This window comes from Microtus pennsylvanicus, chromosome 1, assembly GCF_037038515.1.
Source record: "Microtus pennsylvanicus isolate mMicPen1 chromosome 1, mMicPen1.hap1, whole genome shotgun sequence".
Classification (NCBI taxonomy): domain Eukaryota; kingdom Metazoa; phylum Chordata; class Mammalia; order Rodentia; family Cricetidae; genus Microtus; species Microtus pennsylvanicus.
Window position 1 is genome coordinate 93,361,146 of NC_134579.1, and position 21,573 is coordinate 93,382,718.

The following is a 21,573-nucleotide window of genomic DNA, read 5'->3' on the forward strand; positions in this document are numbered from 1 at the left end:
TTAGATTCCCTGAAACTGAGCTGTCTGGTATGTGTTCTGTAATCAAACCCCTCTCCTCTGGAAGAACAGCAATTGCTCTTAACTGTTGAACCTTCTCTCCAGCTCCTGTTATTCCTTGTGGAGCAATATACTCTCATCTCTAACTTTATGCTTTTTGTCTCATTTCAGTTGCCTAAAATAGACTTTTTTGACTATTCCAAATTGACTCCACTTGACCAACGATGCTTCATCCAAGCTGCTGACCTCTTGATGGCTGATTTCAAGATGCTCAGCAGCCAGGACATAAAGTGGGCCCTACATGAGCTCAAAGGACACTATGCAATCACCCGTAAGGTATGTCCTTGGGCTTCCTTTTGAAATCACTCCTTGATTCTCCTTCAGAGACAAAAGTGTACAGATTACATAGATTGAGGGGGCTTGTGATGGCAAAGTCCTTTAGAGTTTGTCATGGACAGTAATTGCTGATCAGAAGAAATTAATGAGAAGAAATGCTACTGAGAAATAGGGAATCCCAAACCTCTGTAAGACCCTACAAGATGTTATGTTACTATGGAAAACAGGTTGCCTGGAGTATGTTGTGTGTCTACCACTTTATAGCTTGTTCTAAGTTAAACCTATTTAAAGCTATTGGTTACTAAGTGTCTCTTTCCTGCTTTATCTTTTTCTTGAAACTTGTTTGTTGAAGAAAAAGTTGTTATCCCATAGGTTTCAAGAGTCTGAATTTTTGTCAGCTGTGCCCCCAGGTGTCATCTGCTTATGTTCCCTGTATTTCTAGATCTTGAGTCTGATAAAATGTAGGGGTGATTACTTTTTCTCTTTCCCTGACTTTGAACATTAAGTTCTGCTGCTTACTAGGCTGTGATTTGAGCAAGTGTCTGGTGCACACTGAGTTTAAGTTTACTTGCAGTATAGAAAGGTTCTCTAATCCATCTCTAGATCTGGATAATAGTGTAGAGCTTTTACCTGGTGTCTGGCTCATGTGGGGCTTCAGTAAGCAAGTTCCAGCCATAACACACTTAATACCTCCAGTCTTAGGGGCTCTGACACCCTCTCTGGTCCCTGAGAGCACTGCATGTATGTGGTGTACAGGCATACATATATGCAGAACACTCATACATATAACATAAAAATAAGTCTCCTTTTAAAAAATCAAATATTGTTCAAATACCTGTATGCAGTTTTTGTTTTGTCTTTTGTTGGTTTGTTTTTTGAGACAGGGTTTCTCCATCTAGCCCTGGCTGTCCTGGAATTCACTCTGTAGACCAGGCTGGCCCCAAACTCACAGAGATCTGCCTACTTCTGCCTTCCAAGTGCTGAGATTAAAAGTTGTGTGCCATTTCTGTCTGGTTTTTTTGGTATTTTGAGGCAGGGTTTCTCTGTAGCTTTGGAGCCTTTTCTGGAACTAGCTCTAGTAGACCAGGGTGGCCTTGAACTCACAGAGATCTGCCTGCCTCTGCCTCCTGAGTGCTGGGATTAAAGATGTGCACCACCATTACCTGGCTTGTATGCAGTTTCAGAGTGTCAGGCAGGAGGCTTCTCTCTTGAAGCAGCTCAGTTCTATATATTTTGTAGCATTTGCCTTCATGATTTGCGCCTAAGTCATTAATGAATCATTTTGAAAACTTCACAGCTCTCTCATGGTGTAGGGAGGTCTTATACATGCACATCTCGTTTTTAAATTTTTAAATTGTTTCTATTTAGCTACACATTTTTCTCTGTTCCCCTCCCTTCCTGCCCCTCTTCTTCTCCCCTCTCTTATGACCCCCACAGTCCCAATTTACTCAGGAGGTCTTCTCTTTTTCTCCTTCCTATGTAGATCCATGTATGTCTCTCTTAGGGTCCTCTTTGTTCTTCTAGGTTATTTGAGATTGTAGACTGTAGGTTGGTTTTTTTTCTTTGCTTTATGTCTAGAAGCCACTTACGTCTAGAAGACATATTCTGTCTTTCTGGGTCTAGGTTACCTCATTCAATATGGTTTTTCTAGATCCATCTATTTGTATGCAAATTTCAAGATGTCATTGATTTTTACCGCTGAGTAATATTCCATTATGTAAATGTATTACATTTTCTTTATCTATTCTTTGATTGAGGGGCATCTAGGTTGTTTCCAGGTTCTGGCTATGACAAATAGTGCTGCTGTAAGCATAGTTGAGCACATGTCCTTGTGCTATGATTGAGCATCCTTTGGGTATATACCCAACAGCAGTATTATTGCTGGGTCTTAAGGTAGATTGTTTCCTAATTTTCTGAGAAATCACCATATTGATATCCAAAGGGGCTGTACAAGTTTGCACTCCCACCAGCAATGGAGGAGTGTTCTCCTTACCCCACAACCTCTCCCCCATAAATTGTCATCAGTGCTTTTGATCTTGGCCATTCTTACAGGTGTAAGATGGAATCTCAGAGTTGTTTTGATTTGCATTTCTCTGATGACTAAGGATGTTGAGCATTTCCTTAATTATCTTTCGGCCATTTTAGATTCCTCTGTTGAGAGTTCTCTGTTTAGGTTTGCACATTTTTTATTGGATTATTTATTCTTTGATGTCAGATTTCTTGAGTTTTTTGTATATTTTGGAGATCAGTCCTGTGTCTGCCTGCCTGTCCTCCACAAGAGACGTCTCTTATTTTTACTTATTTTGAGTCAGTCTCATTGTGGCCTGGAATTTATATAGATCAAATGGTTTTGAGATTCTACTTCCCAAATGCTGGGATTAAAGGGTGTACAACCTCCTCACCCTGCTTGCTTTGGTAAAGAGAGGTCTCACTGTATAGCCCTGACTGGCCTGAAATTTGCTATGTAGACCAGGCTGGCCTCAAAGTGATCTGGCTGCCACTGCTTCCAAAGTGCTGGCATTAAACCTATCTGGCTTACACACTGTTTATTATACACATACTTTTTGGAAAATCTGTTTTCAGAATTTTTTTTAAATCAACATAGTTTTTTGTTTGTTTTGTTTTGTTTTGTTTGTTTTTTAAGACAGGGTTTCTTTGTGTAGCCTTGGCTGTTCTGGAACTAGCTCTGTAGACCAGGCTGTCCTTGAACTCACAGAGATCCACCTGCCTCTGCCTCCTGAATACTAGAATTAAAAGTGTGCTCCACCATCATCCGGCTTCAGGATTTTCTTTATTAAGACTTTTGGGATGTATTTGTTACTCAGACAAATAATGTACTCTTTATTATGTTTTCTTTCTTGAGGTTTCAGGGGGATTTGTAGTTAAAATTAAGGGTGGTGGTGGTGGTGGTGGTAGCAGCCATAGGCTAGATACACACTTCTGCACAGGCAGAGGCAAGAAAGCAAAAAACAATAGCTTTTCCCTTGGACCTTCTTATATCTGGGCCATTGCTTGGACATGTAACACACCATGGTAAATGTGAGGAGGTCAAAGGGGAAACTCTCTGAGGACACTTCTTTCCAGCTTTTATGTGGTTCTGGGAATTGGGCTCAAGTTTCAAACACTTTACCTGCTTAGTCATCTGTCTGGTACAATGTTTTGTTTTTATCGAGCTATACATTTTTTTCCCATCCTTTCAGGCTTTTTTATCACCTGTCCTAGCCCACACATCAGGAATATCAAAGGAACATTTAAGGCCTCTAATGGTGCCGGTCATCTCTAACTTGGTCTTGCTCCAGGTGTCCACTCCCAGGCTTCCAAGTTTTCTCCTGCCATGTAACTTTAGCAGTCATCTTATGTTCTGTGTGAGTGGCATTTCCTTTACCCTTCCTCCTTCACAAGGCTCTAGTCTTTTCCTGCCCCAATTCTTTAAGATATCAACATGCCTGTTGTGCTGTTGCTCATTCTCTCTCTCTCTTCTTAGATGGGGCCTTGTGTAGCCTCATCTAGCCTGAAACTCCAGGATCCTCCTTCTCCCACTAAGCCTTTTTTTATTAATCTTCTAGGTATCTCTTAAGGTAACTTTGACCATTATTTTAGATGTATTAAAATCTTACCAGATTGACTGTATGCTTGACTTATAACTGTGACGTGAATGACTGTTCAATTTAAAAAGTGTAAATAAATTCATAAGAAAGATTAGACAGGAGCTAAAAGAACATTATTTTTGAGCTCCTAGGTAGGTCTTTTTGATTCCTTACTTCCTAGTGTGCAAGTAAGCTAACCTGAAGATCTGAGGATCATTAGAACACAAAATAGGGTTAACAGTGAAGTTCAGTGGGAAACTTTATGCCTGCCGTGCACAAGGTCCTATGTTCCATCCCTGAACTATGAAAAAGAACAAGAATAAAGAAAGAAAACTAGGACACAGAGTAGCTTCCTTCCAAAGAGCTTTTAGTCTGTTTGGGGGCACAGTGTGGTAAATGCTCTGAAGGCAAATAAGAGAGCTGGGAAAGCTGAGAGGTTACTAGAGCAAAGCCTTGATGGAAAGATACTTTCACCATAGCCATGATGCAGATGGCTAAGAGGCAAGAGAGTAAGCTGAGTGTCTACATGCATAGACACAGGTCACAAGGCATTCTTTTCTTACCCTGTAATCTGATTACGTCTGGTCTACATAATTAGGCATTTGGCCAACTATAATAGTGCTGATTACTAATACAGCTGTTAAAGTGAGAACTTGGAGACTAATTTATATATGACATTTTAAAAGATACAGTTTCCTTGCAAGTATTGAATGTTCATTTTAATTGAAACTTTCTCATTTAATGAAATATCAACCCTTCTAGGGCTCCAGTATGGAGCTTCTTCTTTTGTCACGGCCACCAAGCCAGTGCACCACCATTTAGGAGCTCTAAACTCACTTCCCTGATAGCACCTCTGCTTTAGTGGCCTCACTTGTAAAATGTAATTATGGCCAGAATTTTAGCAAATAGCTTCAGTTCAAAGGTGTGGTGTTTAATGAATCTTTAATTTTTTTTTTAAAAAAAACCTGTGTATTAGTTGCGAGGAAGTGCACTTGGGAGGCAGAGGTAGGCGGATCTCTGAGTTCAAGGCTAGCTTGGCAAGTTCCAGGGCAGCTAGGAATATACAGAATAACCCTGTCTTGGGCAAAAACAGAAAAGAAAACAGAGAAACCCTATCTTGAAATTCCAAAAAAAATATATATATATGTTTATGAGTGTTTTGCCTGAAATATATCTATGCACCACATGCTTGTGTAGTGCTAGGGAAGGCTAAACGGTATTCCCTGGCCATTGTGAGCCACCATGTGGATACTGTGAATCAAACCCAGGTCCTCTGTAAGAATAGCCATTGCTCTTAACTTCTGTGTCATATCTATAGTCCAAAGTTGATGAATATAATATTCTTACAGCCAAGTACTAAGATATAATTTTAAGATTGCTGCATGAGGGTTTGGAAATTCTGGAAAGAGGAAATGGGAAGTTCCACATTCAAAGGAGAGCACCAAGCCTTTTGCAGGCTTTGGTGTGGTTTCTCCAGATCTGTATGAGGATGAGGTAGTATTGTCAAAGAGGGGAGCTTCAGTTCTAGCCTGTTTGCAAATCTAGCCTTTTTTTTTTTTTTGAGATTTACTTGGGGTAGCCCTTCCTCTCTCAACTTTTTTAACAGGTCTTGGAAGGTCCTACAGAAGAGGTAGATACGGTGGAAGGTGCTCCTTCTCTCTTCGTTAGCTAAAATGCTTATTTTCTTTTGATGCATCAGTATGTTGTTTTTTCTTCCCCCAAGATGAACAGATTCTAGGCTGGGCGGTGGTGGCGCACGCCTTTAATCCCAGCACTCGGGAGGCAGAGGCAGGCGGATCTCTGTGAGTTCGAGGCCAGCCTGGTCTACAAAAGGAGTTCCAGGACAGGCTTCAAAGCTACAGAGAAACCCTGTCTCGAAAAACAAAAACAAAAAAAAAAAAAAAGATGAACAGATTCTAAATGTTCATTTTAGCCTGTGGCACACATATCTCCCTGTTTATTTATCTCCATTTAAGTGGTGCATACAAACTGTAGGTTACCAAGGGTCTACCGTGAGCTATGCTGCAAGATTCTGTCCTTAGAGGCTCACAGTGTGCTAGAGGAAATGACTTTAAGCAGAGAAGCAAACAAATAATCATGCTGTTGGTGACTGAGATGTTGTATCTGAAAGGAAAAAATAAAGTATGTTTACAGATGACACAACCGGAGGCATGGAAGAAGACTGTAGGGAGGGAAACTGAAAAGAACTGACTTGCAGGGACAGAATAAGGTGCAACTTTAATGTAGTGTTTGTGTGGCAGCCAATATGTTAGGTGGTTGAATGGACAGAAAAGGCTAGAGAAATTGCTGGAGATGGGATTCTGAGGTTTACCAGTTTGTAGAAGGCAAACCTGCACTGTGATATATCTAGAGAATCTGTCAGGTAAAGAGTACTTACTACATGGGGCTGGGATAGCCAAGGAATGAGGAAGAGTAGGTGGGAGCATTAGCACATGGACACCGCCAGGGATGTCAGGGAGATGAGGCCTTGTGTGGAGGGCTGTGCTTGACCCCTTATTAGTACATGGACTGAATCGAGGTTGAATCAGAAGCATGGCCTCTGTGAGTTCATGCCATTTGGAGAGGGAGGGGTGAAACAGCATCTGATGCTATTTTGACCACAAAGAGGAAAAGAGGGGTGGGCTTAGAACTGAAAGGGGAATGAGGTCTTTTTATGTGCTGATTGGAAAATCTAAGAAATGAAGAAGAAGCTGGAGTTGGAAGAAGATACTGGTTTAAGGATTTCAGACTGTAGTGTGTGTGTGTGTGTGTGTGTGTGTAGTAAAGAGCCTTGGCGTGCTAGAGAAGGAATCTGTGGGGGCTAGAGAAGGACTGCTACCATAAATACTGTGTGGGCTGAGAATGTGGAACCAGAGCACTGTTCACAGGTACTTAGCCTCTACTCATGCATAGGCACCTTTCGTTTCTTTATGTTGCCTTTTAGCCTGTTAGAAAGCATTTTGTTTCACACTAGGCATTACTGGCACTGTGAGGGAAGATGAAGTTTAAGGATTAACTTTTTTTGTTTTATTACATTTATGATGGTAACCTTTCCCTTTCTCAATTTTTAGGCCTTTTCTGATGCCATTAAAAAATGGCAGGAGCTGTCACCTGAAGCCAGTGGAAAACGGAAAAAGAGGAAAGAAATGAACCAGTATTCTTTCATAGATTTCAAATTTGAACAAGGTAATGATAAGCTTAATGTCAGTGATAACAATGTAAAGTTGTAATCTTTTTTGTGAGTTCACAAAGCAGGGCACGTCCAAGAGTAACTGAGAGGACTGTTTCAACAGCAAATCACAGTTTATAGACAGTAGCTGCAGTTGTTGGCCTTTTTTCCCTTGGGTACATTCTATCAGGAAAATGCTGCGTAGTGGAGGATTTTGTATGGACTAAAGGGAATGATGCTAATCATGGATAAACACTGCTCTCGAAATGTATCAGCTGTATAGTTGTACTGACCTTTAGTCACTAATCACTTTATGATTAATTGCTATAGGGAGACAGTTTTGTACCGGATTAGCCAGATACAAAAGTCAGGTATCAGTGTAGCTGATAGCCAGGTTTTTATAAAATTCCCATTGGAATAACTTCAGAAAGTCTTTCAAAGAAATCACTTGGTTCTGAAACCCCATTACACAGACTGCAGGATTTTATAACGTTTCATGTGACTCTGTTACATCAACAAGGAACTCATTGCTCTTAGTTCACATCAGAAATGGGAAGTTGCCATTTCTCTTTTGTTATGTGTGTGTTTCTAAAACTCATCCAAGTATGATTAAATAAAATTTAAAAGTTTTTAGATTTGTAAGTTTTCCGTTGTGGCTTTCATTCCCTGAGAATGTGGTTCAGAGCTCGTGTTCCTCAGCAGTCTGAGGAGCAGTTCCTTCTTATGTAACAGTCTCATTGGTCCCTGGTTATGATGTCAGTATCTCTCACTCAGCTAAACTAATGCAGTTTGTGTCAATCCTAAAATGTAGCCATAAGGATATTGTTTCTGGTGTTCAGTAGTGGAGAGCATGTTCCTTACAATGTTTTACCCCTTGTTGGCCAGCTCTGTCTTTCACAAAGAAATCTCTTCTTTATATCAAGACAAAACACACTCGTGGAGCTTCCTGTCACAATTGCTGGTCATCTGGCTGAAGAGAAAGAAAAAACTGAAGCATAAAAGGGCTGAGTGCCTTGCTAGTGCATCAATAAATAAATGAGCTGAGATTCCAGTTCTAATGATCTGACTTCACGCATGAATCTTAGCACCGTGCTTCACTATCCCTAAAGCAAAAGACTGTTTTTTAAATCAAAAGTTACATATTTTGTTTTTTCTGAGACTGTTTCTCTGTCCTGGAATTAGCTCTATAGACCAGGCTGGCCTCAAATTCGGAGATCTGCCTGCCTCTGTTTCCTGAGTGCTGGGATTAGGGATGTGCATTACCACTGCCCGGCAGAAGTTCACATTTTTAAAAGCTTAAGAACAAGAGAAAAGAGGATAAATATATGAGGAACCAGACAAAGTAAAATTAAAAGATTATCAAGAATAAACGAGTAGTAATTGGATATCTGGATATAATCATTTTCTGGATAAATTAACAGAAGAAAACAATGCTTGGAGGCTAGTTGTTCTGACTTTCAATGTGATTTTGGTGAATTTAGGTGCTAATCTTTTAGATAGTCTAAGTAGTTGAAGATTTTCATGACTAAAAGTTTAATATGTGGCTAGGTGGTGGTGGCACACACCTTGATCCCAGCATTTGGGAGGCAGAAGCATGTGGATCTCTGAGTTCCAGACCAGGGTAGTTATAGAGCAAGTTCTAGGACAGCCAGAGCTACACAGAAAAACCCTTTCTCAAGAAAACAAACAAAAAGTTCAGCGTGCATAATGTATGTTTGCATTTGTCCCAGTGACTGAAAGAAGCATCTGGTAATATCAGGTGTGGACCAAGGACACAAAGCAGATGGAACCCATACATTGCTGTTGGTTAGGGGTAATATATTGGAAAGACCACTTTGGAAAAACTGCAGTTATTTTCTATAGCTTAATGTAAAGCATGTCCTAACTACTACCTATAAGCCCTGGTGACTGGCAAATTGACCAGAAAACAAACACAGGGCATTCTAGCTGTATCTGTAATAGTTAAGAACTTTAAAGCTGCTGTTATGCTAATAAACTGTATGCTCTAGAACTGGAGAAATGGCACGAAGGTTAAGAGCACTGATTGCTCCCCCAGAAGACCTGGGTTCAATTCCCAACACCCACATGTCAGCTCTCAACCGTAGCCCCTGTTCCAGGATTTCTGACTCATAGCATGGACATACATGCAGGCAAAACACCAATGAACATATAAATAAATAAAAATAACTATATGCTCACCTAGTGCAGTGCTGTCAGAATGGGAGAGGCTTTACAGTTGGTGCTCACAAAGAAAAAATGAAAAAGGACGAAAGCCTTACCACAGATTAAGCATCATAAGGCGTATGGTCTCACCTGTAAGATGAGTTGTTGGAAGCTGTAGTGCCCTGCCACAGGGCTGGTGGGGTGGTGCTAAGTTCTAGAAGACAGAATGGCTGGCCTGTATTCCTAGTAAACAGTCATTCTGTGATTTCACTTTGTTATATGTCTTCTAGGTAACATAAAAATAGAAAAGAGAATGTTCTTTCTGGAAAACAAGCGTCGACACTGCAGATCCTATGACCAGCAGGCCCTCCTTCCAGCTGTGCAGCAAGAGCAGGAATTCTACGAGCAGAAAATCAAAGAGATGGCAGAGGTAGGAAGCTGTGCTCTGATCTTGGAATGTGGTTCTGAAGTTCTAGTTTGTTCCCTGTTGGATTAAGAGTTCCTTTGGGTGCTGTGGATATAGCCCAGCTTGGGTTCCATCACTAATATCACACCAATGCTTCCTTTTCAAGAAAAGTGTGGTTGTTCCATCCCTTAAGCCTAGCACTGAAAGCTAAGACAGGAGAATCTTGAATTGGAGGGTTTGTTTATCCTCATACTGAGGATTGAACCTGCAGTTAGCATTCTGCCACCAAGCTATAACATCTAGCCCAAATTTTCCCCTTTTTGATCGATTATGTGGTAAAGTTTAGTTTGCTTTTAGTTTGGGTCTTCTTTTTTTTTTTTTTAGCCAGTCTGTCTTGGTACTCAGTTATGTGGTTCATCCTGATATTGAACTCTTGGAAATCTTGCTGCCTCATTACTCCAACTGCTTAGGTTACAGTTACAGGTGTGCACCACCACACCCAACTCAAAGTTTTTGAGTTTTTGTTTTGTTTATTCCCTTCTTAGTATATGTTTATATTGTGTATGTTTTGTATTCATTTTGCTTACTTTTTATGGACTAAAACAAGTTTTAATACTTTGTGAAGAGGGCTTCTGTGATTTCTTCAGGTTTGTTTTCAGCACAGAAAGGTTTTAAACAAAACAAAACTATAGTTTAAATTTTTTGTTGCAGTTATTTATGTGTATGTTTGTAGGCACACTTGTACCGAAGCATGTAAGATATGTCTTTAACTTCTCATTTAGCTTTATAACTTTCCCAAATGTTATAAAACATTCAATTCAATTGGAGTACACTTATATTATTTAAAAATCTTCTAGGCTTTGGTGACGCCAAGTTCTGAGGTCACGGAGACCCAAGCCTATGAGGTCACATTTGGCGGTGGGGGGGGGGTGTTGTTTGTTCCAGCGTGGTTTTTTGTTTTGCGTTTTGGAGACAAGATCTCTCTACATGGTTTTGCGTGTACTGGAATTCTCTATGTAGACCAGACTGGCTTTGAACTCCCAGAGATAAACTTTGCTCACTCTGGAATTAAAGATGTATACCACCTTGTCTCACCTGAAGCCACATTTTTTTCTTAGCAGGATGAATAGAATTTGCTTTTTAAATTTTTTTTATTATTTATTTGTTTCAAATTTGGAGCAATAGAAAAAAGCAATGGTGACTTAGCAGTCTCCCTGCACTCAGTATTTTAAGATGCCAGTCTTATCCATGTGTGGTGTTGTAATTCCAGCTACCTTGGAGGCTGAGACTCCAAGTATTAGTGAAAGTTCCAAGGCTAGCCTAGATAACTTAGAGCCAAGGATGTGACTGAGTGGTTCAATGTTTAATTCCCAGACCACCAAGATAATAATAGAATATGCAGATCTCTGAGTTTGAGGTCAGCCTGGTCTACAAAGAAATCCTGCCAGAAAAAAACCCTGTCTTGAAAAACCAAAAACATAGAAGCAGTACATAAGTGTTCTGGCAGCATCTAGATGTAAGAACTGATCCTGAGGAGAGGTACTTGTCAACTTGAGAACAGCTGAATCTTTATTATTTCTCTACCACTCATAGAATATCATTTTTACTTTTAAGAAAACAACGTGAAAATTATTGATTAATCAGTATTGAGTATTTGGATAGACACTATCTCATAACGAAGTGGTGGTTTGTGTGTGTGGATAAAATTCTACATCTCAAGCAGGCATTAGAATTTGAAGAAAGTTTTCATCTTGATCCATCCATTTATTAATACTACCATGGAGGGTTACAGAGAAAGCTCAGAGTTTAAGAGCACTGTCTGCTCTTCCAAAGGAATTAGGCTCAATCCCCAGCACCCACATGGTGGCTCAAAACTATCTGTATGTAACTCCAGTCCCAGGGGATCTGAAGCCTTCCTCTAGCCCTCTATTGGCACCAGACACACACATAGGACAGAGACATTGTAGGAAAAACACCCATATACATAAGATTGAATTAAAATTTAAAAGTCATCACAGAGCTTATCCAAGAGCAATTTATAGAATTAATAGATTATCTGTTATTTGTAGTTATTATTAACCTTATATCCAAACTATCCTCTGATCATTGGCAGCCCCTTTGTTCTAACCTGATAGTCTCTGACCATATCCTTGCTCTAACATGGTGAAATGGTCTAGTCTCTCTCGCTTGTCTTAGTTAGAGTTTTATTGCTGTGATAAAGCACCATAAGGAAAAAGGTGTTTATTTGGCTTTTATTAACCATATCAACCTTCATCATCTTAGAAAGTCAGGACAGGAACTCAAATACAACAAAAACCTGGAGGCTGGATCTGATACAGAGGGTATGGAGGGGTGCTGCTTACTGGCTTGTTCACCATGCTTGCTCAGCCAGCCTCCCTCCCTCCCTCCCTCCCTCCCTCCCTCCCTCCCTCCCTCCCTCCCTCCCTCTTTTTGGTTTTTAGAGACAGGGTTTCTCTGTGTGCCCTCGCTGTCTTGCAACTAGCTTTGAAGACTAGGGTGGCCTCTAACTCACAGAGATCTACCTGCCTCTGCCTCCTGAGTACCGGGATTAAAGGCCTGTACCACCACCACCCTGCCTGAAATAAATTGTTCTTAAAAAGGAAATAAGGCTACCAAGATGACCTAGTGGGTAAAGGCATGTGCTGACCAAAGCCTGGGGACCTGAGTTTGACTCCCAGAACCCATGTGAAGGCATATGGAAAGAACTGGCTTCACAAAGTTGTCTTCTGACACATGCCCCACCCCCATGTGTAGCATTTTCAAGTAATTTTTAAGAGAGATACTCTTAAGTTCCTGCTATTTCACTTAGCACCGCATCCTAGCAGACATTCTCTGATGTGGAATTTCCCTCTTTATGCTGTAAATATGATTCTTAATCATTGGTCAATAAATAAGTGGCTTTGGGCCTGTTGCAGTGCAGAATAGGGCAAGGCAGAAATTGCAGGCAGATGGAGGAGAGGATAGGCAGAGTCAGGGAGACGCCATGTAGCCACTGGAGGAGAAAGACACCAGCATAACACTTGTAAAATATCATAGAAATGGGTTAATTTAAGATATAAGAGCTAGCTAAAAATACATTTAAGCTATTGGCCAAACAGTATTGTAGTTATTACAGTTTCTGTGTGATTATTTCGGGTCTGGGTGGCTGAGAAATGAAGAAGCATCCTCTGCCTACAGAATGGCAATTTCCGTCTTTATGCTGTAAATATGCTTTAATTACCGTTGGTTAATAAATAAGTTGCTTTGGGCTGGTGACAGCGCAGAATAGGGCAAGGTGGCGAATTCCAAGCAGAGATTGAAGGGAAAAGAAGGCAGAGTCAAAGAGATGCCAGGTACCCGCCAGAGGAGAAAGATGCCCACACTTCAGTACTGCTAAACCATGAGCCTCATGGTAAAATATATATATAAAATGAAAAAAGTTGGTTAATTTAAGATATAAGAGCTAGTTAGCAATACGCCTAAGAGATTGGCCAAGCAGTTTTTTAATTAATACAGTTTCTATGTGGTTAATTAGGATCTGGGTAGCCAGGAGCAAACAAGCAGCCTCTGCCTACAATCCACAGAGGTCTTCCTCTTTGCTTTTTAAAACTGCCTGTAACATTGTTTGATGAGGGTCAAGGCTTGTTTCTAGGGTTTGCTGTTTGTAAATATGTTTGTGTAAATATGTCAGTTCATATTTATACCTAAGAGCACCTTGGGGACAGTTTCCTGAGCCTGACTTTGATAGCATATAGCTTTAATCCTAGCACTTGGGAAGCAAGGGCAGGCAGATCTTCATGAGTTCGAGGCCAGCCTGGGCTATATAGTGTGTCTCTGTCACAAAAGTTTTGGGCAGACATTATGGTTCATGCCTTTAATCCCAGCACTTGAAGTGGGGGAGGAGGCAAGCTGATTTTTGAGTTTGAGGCCAGCCTGATTTACAGAGTGAGTTTTAAGTCAGACCAGTACTACATAGAGAGATCCTATCTCAAAAAACAGTCAAACAATTTTTTTTCCAATGTTGAGTTCATACCACGTGCTTCCTTCATAATCAGCCATTTTACATCTTCTGCAGCAATACATGGTGCTGGTTGGTTCCCAACTTGACCAGCAAATCGTGTTATCAGACTTGGTTTTGGCACCTTTAGCTTCCTGTTTGTTCTTGCTGTTCTTTGTTATCCCAGAGTGTTTTGTGTTGATCTGTTCCTTGTTCATTCTGCAGATTTATCCTTTGGTAACCTTTTCAACTACTAAACCATGTTAACTGAAAGGATACCTATTAATAATGTGTATAAATTGAAATCCATGCTTGTGCCTTATAATCTCCTTTCTACATCTGAATGTTTGATTCTTTTGTTCCTCAGCACGAAGACTTTTTGCTTGCTCTTCAGATGAATGAAGAACAATATCAAAAGGTATTTTTAAATCTCAACAAGTTCATTTATTCTGGCTTTTCAAAGCAAACTTTTTTTTTATAACCTCCTCTTGACTTGTGAATTTGCAGTTGACTTAAGTCATAGTCAGTATAACAGCTAGTGGATGTTATCATAATACAAGACCAAAACAGAACTGGAAGGAGATAGATATGTTCCCAAAGAGCATGAACAGAAATTTACTAGACAGTTGCCAGAAGGGACGGTTCTACATTCCTACACTCAGATTCCCTGTGTGTAGCCTTGGGCCAGGGGTTTTGTGCCATATTTGCCAACTTGCTTATTGGCATGGCTGAGAGCAGGCTGCTGACTGGATCTATCTTCTCAATGAGCAGTGGCATCACATCTCTGCATGAACTTAAGGATGCGACTTTATTTTCCTTAGTCCTTTTTTTTTCCCTGTGTGTGTTGGATTGTTTATTAACAAAATGAGCAAGGGCCTTCAAGGACTGGTAGATCCAGGCCGCTTCTTTTTCTTTCTTCTTGTTTGGAGCGTCTCTTGTGTCTGATCCAAATTTGGGAGCTTCCGCTTGGCAGCTGCCTCCAAAGATGCCCAAAGTTCATCTGTCTCTGTGTCTTCTGGGGGCACCATGTTGGGCTTTTGAGGTTCTTGGGGCTCGTCCTCCCAGTTATCCCTGCTTGACAGGAGGAGGCAGTTCAGTTGAGACTTAAGATAAACCCACATGGATTTCGGATCCTGTGTATCCTCAAGACTCTGTCCAAGCCACAAGAGGCTAATAGGGGCTTAGAAGGGTGGCACTGCAGCCCACGGACACTGCCTACCAACCCCTTCAGACAGCCCAGTAGACGCCCTTGCCGAAAATCAATTTCTGCTAGCTGCCCATGAGTGTTCCCTACGATGACAGAATTGCCCTCAGGAGTAAGGGTCATGGCTGTCAGGGGGTACTCTCCATAGGTGGCCTCCAGGACTGGCCGGCGCTGAGGAGAGACTGGATCATAGACACGGACCTGGTGATACCCTGTGCATGTGACAAGCTTCTGTGACCCAGGGAGGAACTGTATATCCTGGTCCCAAATAGGAACCCGTAGATCCAGCCAATCATTTCGCACATTCTTGGCCTGGAACACTGGCTGCTCAAACCTCTGTAGGTCCCATACTTTCAAAGCATTCTCTTTCCCACATGTGGCAACCACATGAGTATGTGCTGGGTCTTGGCACATCCTACACACCCCAGGACCCACCTTCAGTTCCAAGAGTGGGTCAGGTGATGCTTCCTTGTCATCATCACACCAGACTCTTAAGAATCCCAGAATCCACACACGTGATGAGGGTGCTGGGTCTCGCCACCTGCGCCCCAGCACAGAGCTTTCACCGCCTCCTCACGCCTCGGCTGTCCGGACGGCGTGAAGTTTGACGCATGTTTCCGCTGAAGGTTCACCCCTTTCAGGATCCCCGTCTCGGTGCCGACCCACACATGGTTTCCTAGTGCAGAGGTCTATTTTCCTTAGTCCTTTAACCAAAAGCTAAGGCCAGCTGATGGTCTCTTCGCATCCTATCTTCTGACAAGAGGAACAAATCCAGCATTAGATAGCTTCTTGGGTAATGTGCCATGCCGTTAGCCCTTTGATAGTCACGTCAGCATCTGTTGCAGCAGTTGCTTGCTATGGTATAGTGTCATACTGACAGTCTCAATTGGATTTATGTTTTTTGTTTACCTACTTTTTGAGACCAGGTCTCACTCCATAGCCCTGGTTGACCTCAAAGTCTAATTTCTCCTTTCTTAGTGTCTTAAGAATTGTCATTATACATATATTGTCATGATACCAGCTTCTGTGCTAGGGTTAGATAGCAAAAAAAAGTTCACTGTTATTTGGTGTCACCTCATTGTGAATCTGTTTCAAGGAAGATAAGGCCACAGTTCTTGAATGGCATATGGGGGTATTCATGTGTATCTTCTTTGGCTTTCAGGATGGACAGCTGATTGAGTGTCGCTGCTGCTATGGGGAATTTCCATTTGAGGAGCTGACACAATGTGCTGATGCTCACTTGTTCTGCAAAGAATGCCTCATCAGATATGCCCAAGAGGCGGTATTCGGGTCTGGAAAGGTAAGAAGTATGTCATGCACGTAAATATGAAAGATGACTGTATTTGTGTGGGGAGGAAAATTCTGATGATAAGTGATATGTTGGTTCTGACTCCTTCATGCCCTATGTCTAGCTCCACAGGGCCTCCTGCCTCAGCGCTCACTTTCCTGGTCACAATTAGATAAAGGGTGAATTCAGGAAGAGTTTATTTTTTGAGCATATGAAAGTGTAGTAATATATTTTTACATAAAGATTTTGTAGTTCATTTAAAAGGTCGTAATAGATGTAAGATCATATTTCTCTTTCCAAAGTCCCTTTCACTTAACACCAACAAATAGTGTTAAGAGGTGTTGCATATTGTTTTATATCTCTTTCAGCACTCATACCAAAGTGATATTGAGCCAAGTGGCTCAGGTCTGTAATTTTAGCTACATCGAAGGCTGAGGCAGAAGGATCACAAATTCAAAGATAGCCTGAACAAGTTAGTTGATATCCTGTCTCAAAGTTGTTTTTTTTTTTTAAATAGGACTGGGGACCTGGGGCTATAAGACCTTATAGACCTAGCAGTTAGAGTGCTTGCCTAACGTGTAAGACCCCGGGTTCCTTCCCTAGTTCGGACAGGGTAAGGCAAAGAGGGAGAGGGGAAAGAGAAGAAGACAGAGAAGAAACTAACATTGTGATCTAAAACTTGGACTTTTATTTTTAAGGATTGTCATATGCATGTACTATATTTACATCACACACACTCCAACCATCCATTGTCTCCTGTGACTACCATCCTTACATTTTTGGCCTCTTTAACTTTTGGTTTTTCAAGACAGGGTTTCTCTCTGTAGCCCTGACTGTCCTAGAACTCACTATGTCAGCAGGTTTGCCTCAAACTCAGAGATCTGCCTGCTTCTGTCTCCTGAGTGCTGGGATTAAAGGTGTGTGCCAACAAAACCCATGCAGCCTCGTATTCTTTAATTTGAGAGAAGAGAGAAAAAGAAGAAACACATATAACCTGCTGAGTTATTTTAGTGTTATATGTGTGTTTAAGGGGTTCATCCCTAGAGAAGACGGATTCTCCCTCCATCAGCAGCCATTTATCACCTGAATGTCTTCATTTCAGGTGTTACCTTCATTAAGGTGTTGACATGTAGAAATTTTGTGGGTACAGTCTCCCCATAAAATATAGAAGACATTTTCTTGTAGCCTACATCCTGGTCTTCTGGCTCTTAGAACCTTTCCATACCTTCTGTGATGTTCCTTTGGCCTTAGATGTAGGCTAGCTTGATGGAGGATCAGAGCTATACTTACAGTACAGGGATTAGTATTTAGAATGTAATTTGAAATTATACTGGCTCAGTGAAACTAAGGGTAGTAGGTTTTCCTTAATGGCCTTACAGCCATGGGTAGTAGACTAGATTTACAGTATCAGAGATGAATTCCCTCCTATTAAACTGGCCTTAAGTCCAATGGCTGTTGGTTACCCTTAGGATATAAATGTCTCCGCTGCTTATACTTGAGGTTTATACAAAGGTTGTTGTAAAGCTCCAGATCAGCAGACTGATCGGGAGACAGACAGACCAAGCTACCTAGTATAAGAGCTCTGTCCCTAACTAGGATGCACCACCCTCCTGGAAAGCCGGGGGGAAGGGGGGGGGAATTGCAGGGTTTTTCTGTAGCTTTGGAACCTGTCCTGGAAGTAGCTCTTATAAACCAGGCTGGTCTTGAACTCAGAAATCCGCCTGCCTCTGCCTCCCAAGTGCTGGGATTAAAGTGCCACCAATGCCCTGCAGGGTTGGAGTTTTATTCCCCTTCCTGTAAGGCTCCAGTATTCAACATCCAGAAGTTCTCTAGACCCTGTCCTTTAAGTTTTTATAGAGACTTTATTGCATTGATAGGATTGAAGTATGAACAACCTGTGAAAATGGCATCAGAGTTTGATAGACTAAAGAAACTCAGCGAGACTGTATGTTCAGATTTTTCCTGGGCTCTCTGTACCAATCCTGTAGGTATGGAGTATGACCCCTTCTGAAACAGGTGTTCTTGAGGCCACACTCGACCCTGAACATTCCCTCCTTTATGTTGATTTCCATCCATAAAATCAGAATAGAAGCCCAAACTATTCCTTCACCATTTCTTACCTAGTTACCACCTTTCCTCTCCCCTTCCAAGAAGCAGCTTACTTCAGACACTATAACCAGCCTCGTCTGCCAGCTGAACCATGTCATCTTAGCTATTGGTGTTCAGTCTTTATAGATTGTAGTTTGGACTGCTGAAAATAGTCTACTAGCATTGAGGAGAGCCCTTATGTGCTTGTTAATGCTTCCTGGTTTAAAGAATGATTTCTCAGAGAACAGGAGGACTTTGCTACAACTGTGTCCTTGCCACCACTGTCCCTTAGCTTTAGTTATTCTGAATCCCTGGTTAACTTTTTTTTTTCTTGCCTGCTTACTTTATTCTAGTCAGAACTCAGTTGCATGGAAGGCAGCTGCACATGTTCCTTCCCAACGAGTGAACTGGAGAAGGTGCTTCCCCAGACCATTCTGTTCAAATACTATGAACGGAAAGCTGAAGAGGAAGTCGCTGCAGCCTATGCTGATGAACTTGTTCGGTGAGTTCTGAGAGTCTACTGATTCCCCAAATTTAAAAAAAGTAAAGTCTGCTGGAGCATTGATCAGGCAAGAAGATTCAGTGGTGTAGCTGGTTTGTCTGGGTTTTCTGGCACTTCTTGCTGAGAAATGAATAATTAACTAAGTTTTATAACGAAAGCATCTATCAATAGACTCTATGTAACTTATTTACTACCCAATCTTCCAGACTGTAACTAAGTCACTGTATCCTGATTGGGAGGAAAAGTAATGGTTACAAAGAATTCTTGAAAGCTTGTGGTGTTTGGTTGACAGTAAATTTGAACACTGGGATGGTGCCTATATTCCCTGTTAAGTCCAAGTAAAGGAAGAAGCTCAGTCTATGTTAGAATGAAAACTAAAGGAGTACACAGCACTGTCTGTTTTACTTAACACTCCATTTGATAACATAGTCCCATGAAGTCTACTTTAACCAACTTGAGTGATCTGCCTGTCCTGTTTATTTCAGATGCCCCTCATGTAGCTTCCCTGCTCTGTTGGACAGCGATGTGAAGAGGTTCAGCTGTCCTAATCCTCGCTGCCGAAAGGTAAGGAACACAGTTTTTTCCTGACACATTGCTTGAATTTTGGTGCTTTGCATTATCCCGATGGCGTATATAGTTTATGGTCTGTCTGCATGCTGATGCATGCATGAGAACAGTTTGCCTGGTCCTTTTCATGAAGTCACTGAAGATCTAGTCAGCATTGTTAGAGATGAGATTACTTGTGGGATTCCAGTTTTCAAAGCTCAGGATCTCTTTTCTATGTTATTTTATAAAGACAGGTACTCTGACACAACACGTGAGGGGTTTTTTCTTTTGCTTAGTTGTATTTCTTGCTTACTCTTTTCCCTATTCTGTGTTCAAATACTGCACTTACACAGATATACTTCCTACCAGTTTCAAAGTCCAAGTGTCACTTTTTGATTAAAGAGCTAAACACTGTGTTAGCATCTCTGTCTTATCTGGTAGGTTTTCACGTGACTCTTTCAAAATAACCAGCCATTTCAGGTGAGCAGAGCTATGCAGTCACCTCACTACTAAAAGTTCTTTAATAAGGCTTCTACTCTATAAAAATGTCCTAAAATTTACCAGCTATTTATAAACCACTTAGGGGTTTTAGTTAGTGGACATTGCCTTCCCTCTAAACAGATGTGTATTTCTGTGTGAAAGTTTTATGTATTCTTTATAGTTGATGTAACCATTTTGTAAGTTGTCCCTACTTCAGTTTGTCGTGTATGAATTGTTCTCTCACAATTCTGACCTCTTGGAATAGGAAGGCACAGTAAGATGTCCCTGTGTGTATCTGGTGTGTCAGGCACTGGAATATTTGAGCAGTCGGCGCCTAAGCTAAGACACAAAGAAATAGAAACATAACTAAAGCAAGTGAATGGTGAAGGGATGTTCTGGCCAGGAAGTAGTATCAGCCTGGACTTTGGCAGATAGAACAAGTGAAGGAAGCTCATGAACTGGGTGAGAGCAGGCATTGCATCCTGAGTAAAGGAGAGGCAAAGTATTGAAGACCTGTTTGGCTGGTAAGAAGTGTACAGCAAGTTGTCCTCTGATCTCTACTCATGGTGCTGTGGTACATGTACCCACATACATGCATACAAAGTAAATACATTAAAAAATGGGGCTGGAGAGATGGCTCAGAGGTTGAGAGCACTGACTCTTCTTCCAGAGTACCTGTGTTGAATTCCCAGCACCAACACGGCAGCTCAAAACAATTTGTGACTCCAATTCTAAAGGATCCAATGCCTTTCTATCCTCCTTAAGCACCAGGGACACACACAGATATAAATATAGGCAAAATATTCATACACATTTTAAAAAGGAAGAAAGAACAAACAAAAAAAAAAGTGTGGTGGTTCATACCTTTGATCCCAGCACTAAGGAGGCAGAGGCAATTAAATAGATCTCTGTGAGTTAAAGGCCAGTGTGGTCTACATAGTAAGTTCCACTTCAGCCAGGGGATACTCTGTAAGACACCTCCTCCCTCTTTTTTTTCTCCCTCATGTGAAGCATGCATAAAATTCAGTGGATTTTTCAGCAGAAACCTTGCAAACAAGGAAGTCTGGTAGCTGAAAGAAATTGAAGGGGGCCAGGCTCAGTGACACACACCCTTAATTTCCAGTACTCAGGAGGCAGAGGCAAGAAGAGCAATATGAGTTTCATGCTATCATAGCAAGTTCCAGACCACCTAAGGCTATCTAGTAAGATACTATCTTTAAAAAAATAAAAATAAAGCCGGGCAGTGGTGGTGCACACCTTTAATTCCAGCACTCTGGTGGCAGAGGCAGGTGGGTCTCTCTGAGTTAGAGGCCAACCAGGTCTATAAAAACTAGTTCTAGGACAGGCTCCAAAGCTACAGAGAATCCCTAAACCAAAGATAGACAGATGGACAGACAGACAGATAAAAGCTTTTTAAAAATGAAGAAAAAGAACAATAAAGCAAGGCTTAGAAAAAGCACAATCAGTAAAGTACTTGCTACATAAGTGTGAGATCCTGCCTTCAGTTCCAGGTATGGTGGCACACCCACAACCTCAGCACTTGGGAGGCAGAAATTGACTCTCACCAGTGAACCCAAGTTCCAGCGAGAGACCCCCCCCTTTAAAAAGATTTATTTACTTCTATATAAGTGATCTGTCTACATGCACACCTTTATTCCAGAAGAAGACATTAGATCCCACTGTAGATGGTTGTGTCCTTCTGTATGGTTGCTGGGAACTGAACTCAGGATCCGCATGCATACATATATACACACGTGCACATATACATGGAAATTAGGGGAAGAGAAACCAGGTATTTTCCTGTATTCCC

At 41.3% G+C, this 21,573-nt stretch overlaps 1 protein-coding gene and 1 pseudogene across 3 annotated transcripts in view; one reads left to right on the plus strand and one right to left on the minus strand.

The window, feature by feature from the left end:
* The window catches only part of Rnf216 (ring finger protein 216), a 119,337-nt gene that overhangs the window by 33,881 nt on the left and 63,883 nt on the right, over positions 1 to 21,573 (plus strand). For all 3 annotated transcript variants that reach the window (XM_075973974.1, XM_075973991.1, XM_075973983.1), the window contains exons 7-13: positions 169 to 333; positions 6,992 to 7,106; positions 9,543 to 9,682; positions 14,023 to 14,073; positions 16,022 to 16,159; positions 18,589 to 18,737; positions 19,223 to 19,301. In XM_075973974.1, the coding sequence (XP_075830089.1) occupies positions 169 to 333; positions 6,992 to 7,106; positions 9,543 to 9,682; positions 14,023 to 14,073; positions 16,022 to 16,159; positions 18,589 to 18,737; positions 19,223 to 19,301 (837 nt within the window). The remainder of the gene's footprint in view (positions 1 to 168; positions 334 to 6,991; positions 7,107 to 9,542; positions 9,683 to 14,022; positions 14,074 to 16,021; positions 16,160 to 18,588; positions 18,738 to 19,222; positions 19,302 to 21,573) is intronic.
* On the minus strand, positions 14,507 to 15,526 carry LOC142840289 (WD repeat-containing protein 74 pseudogene; annotated as a pseudogene).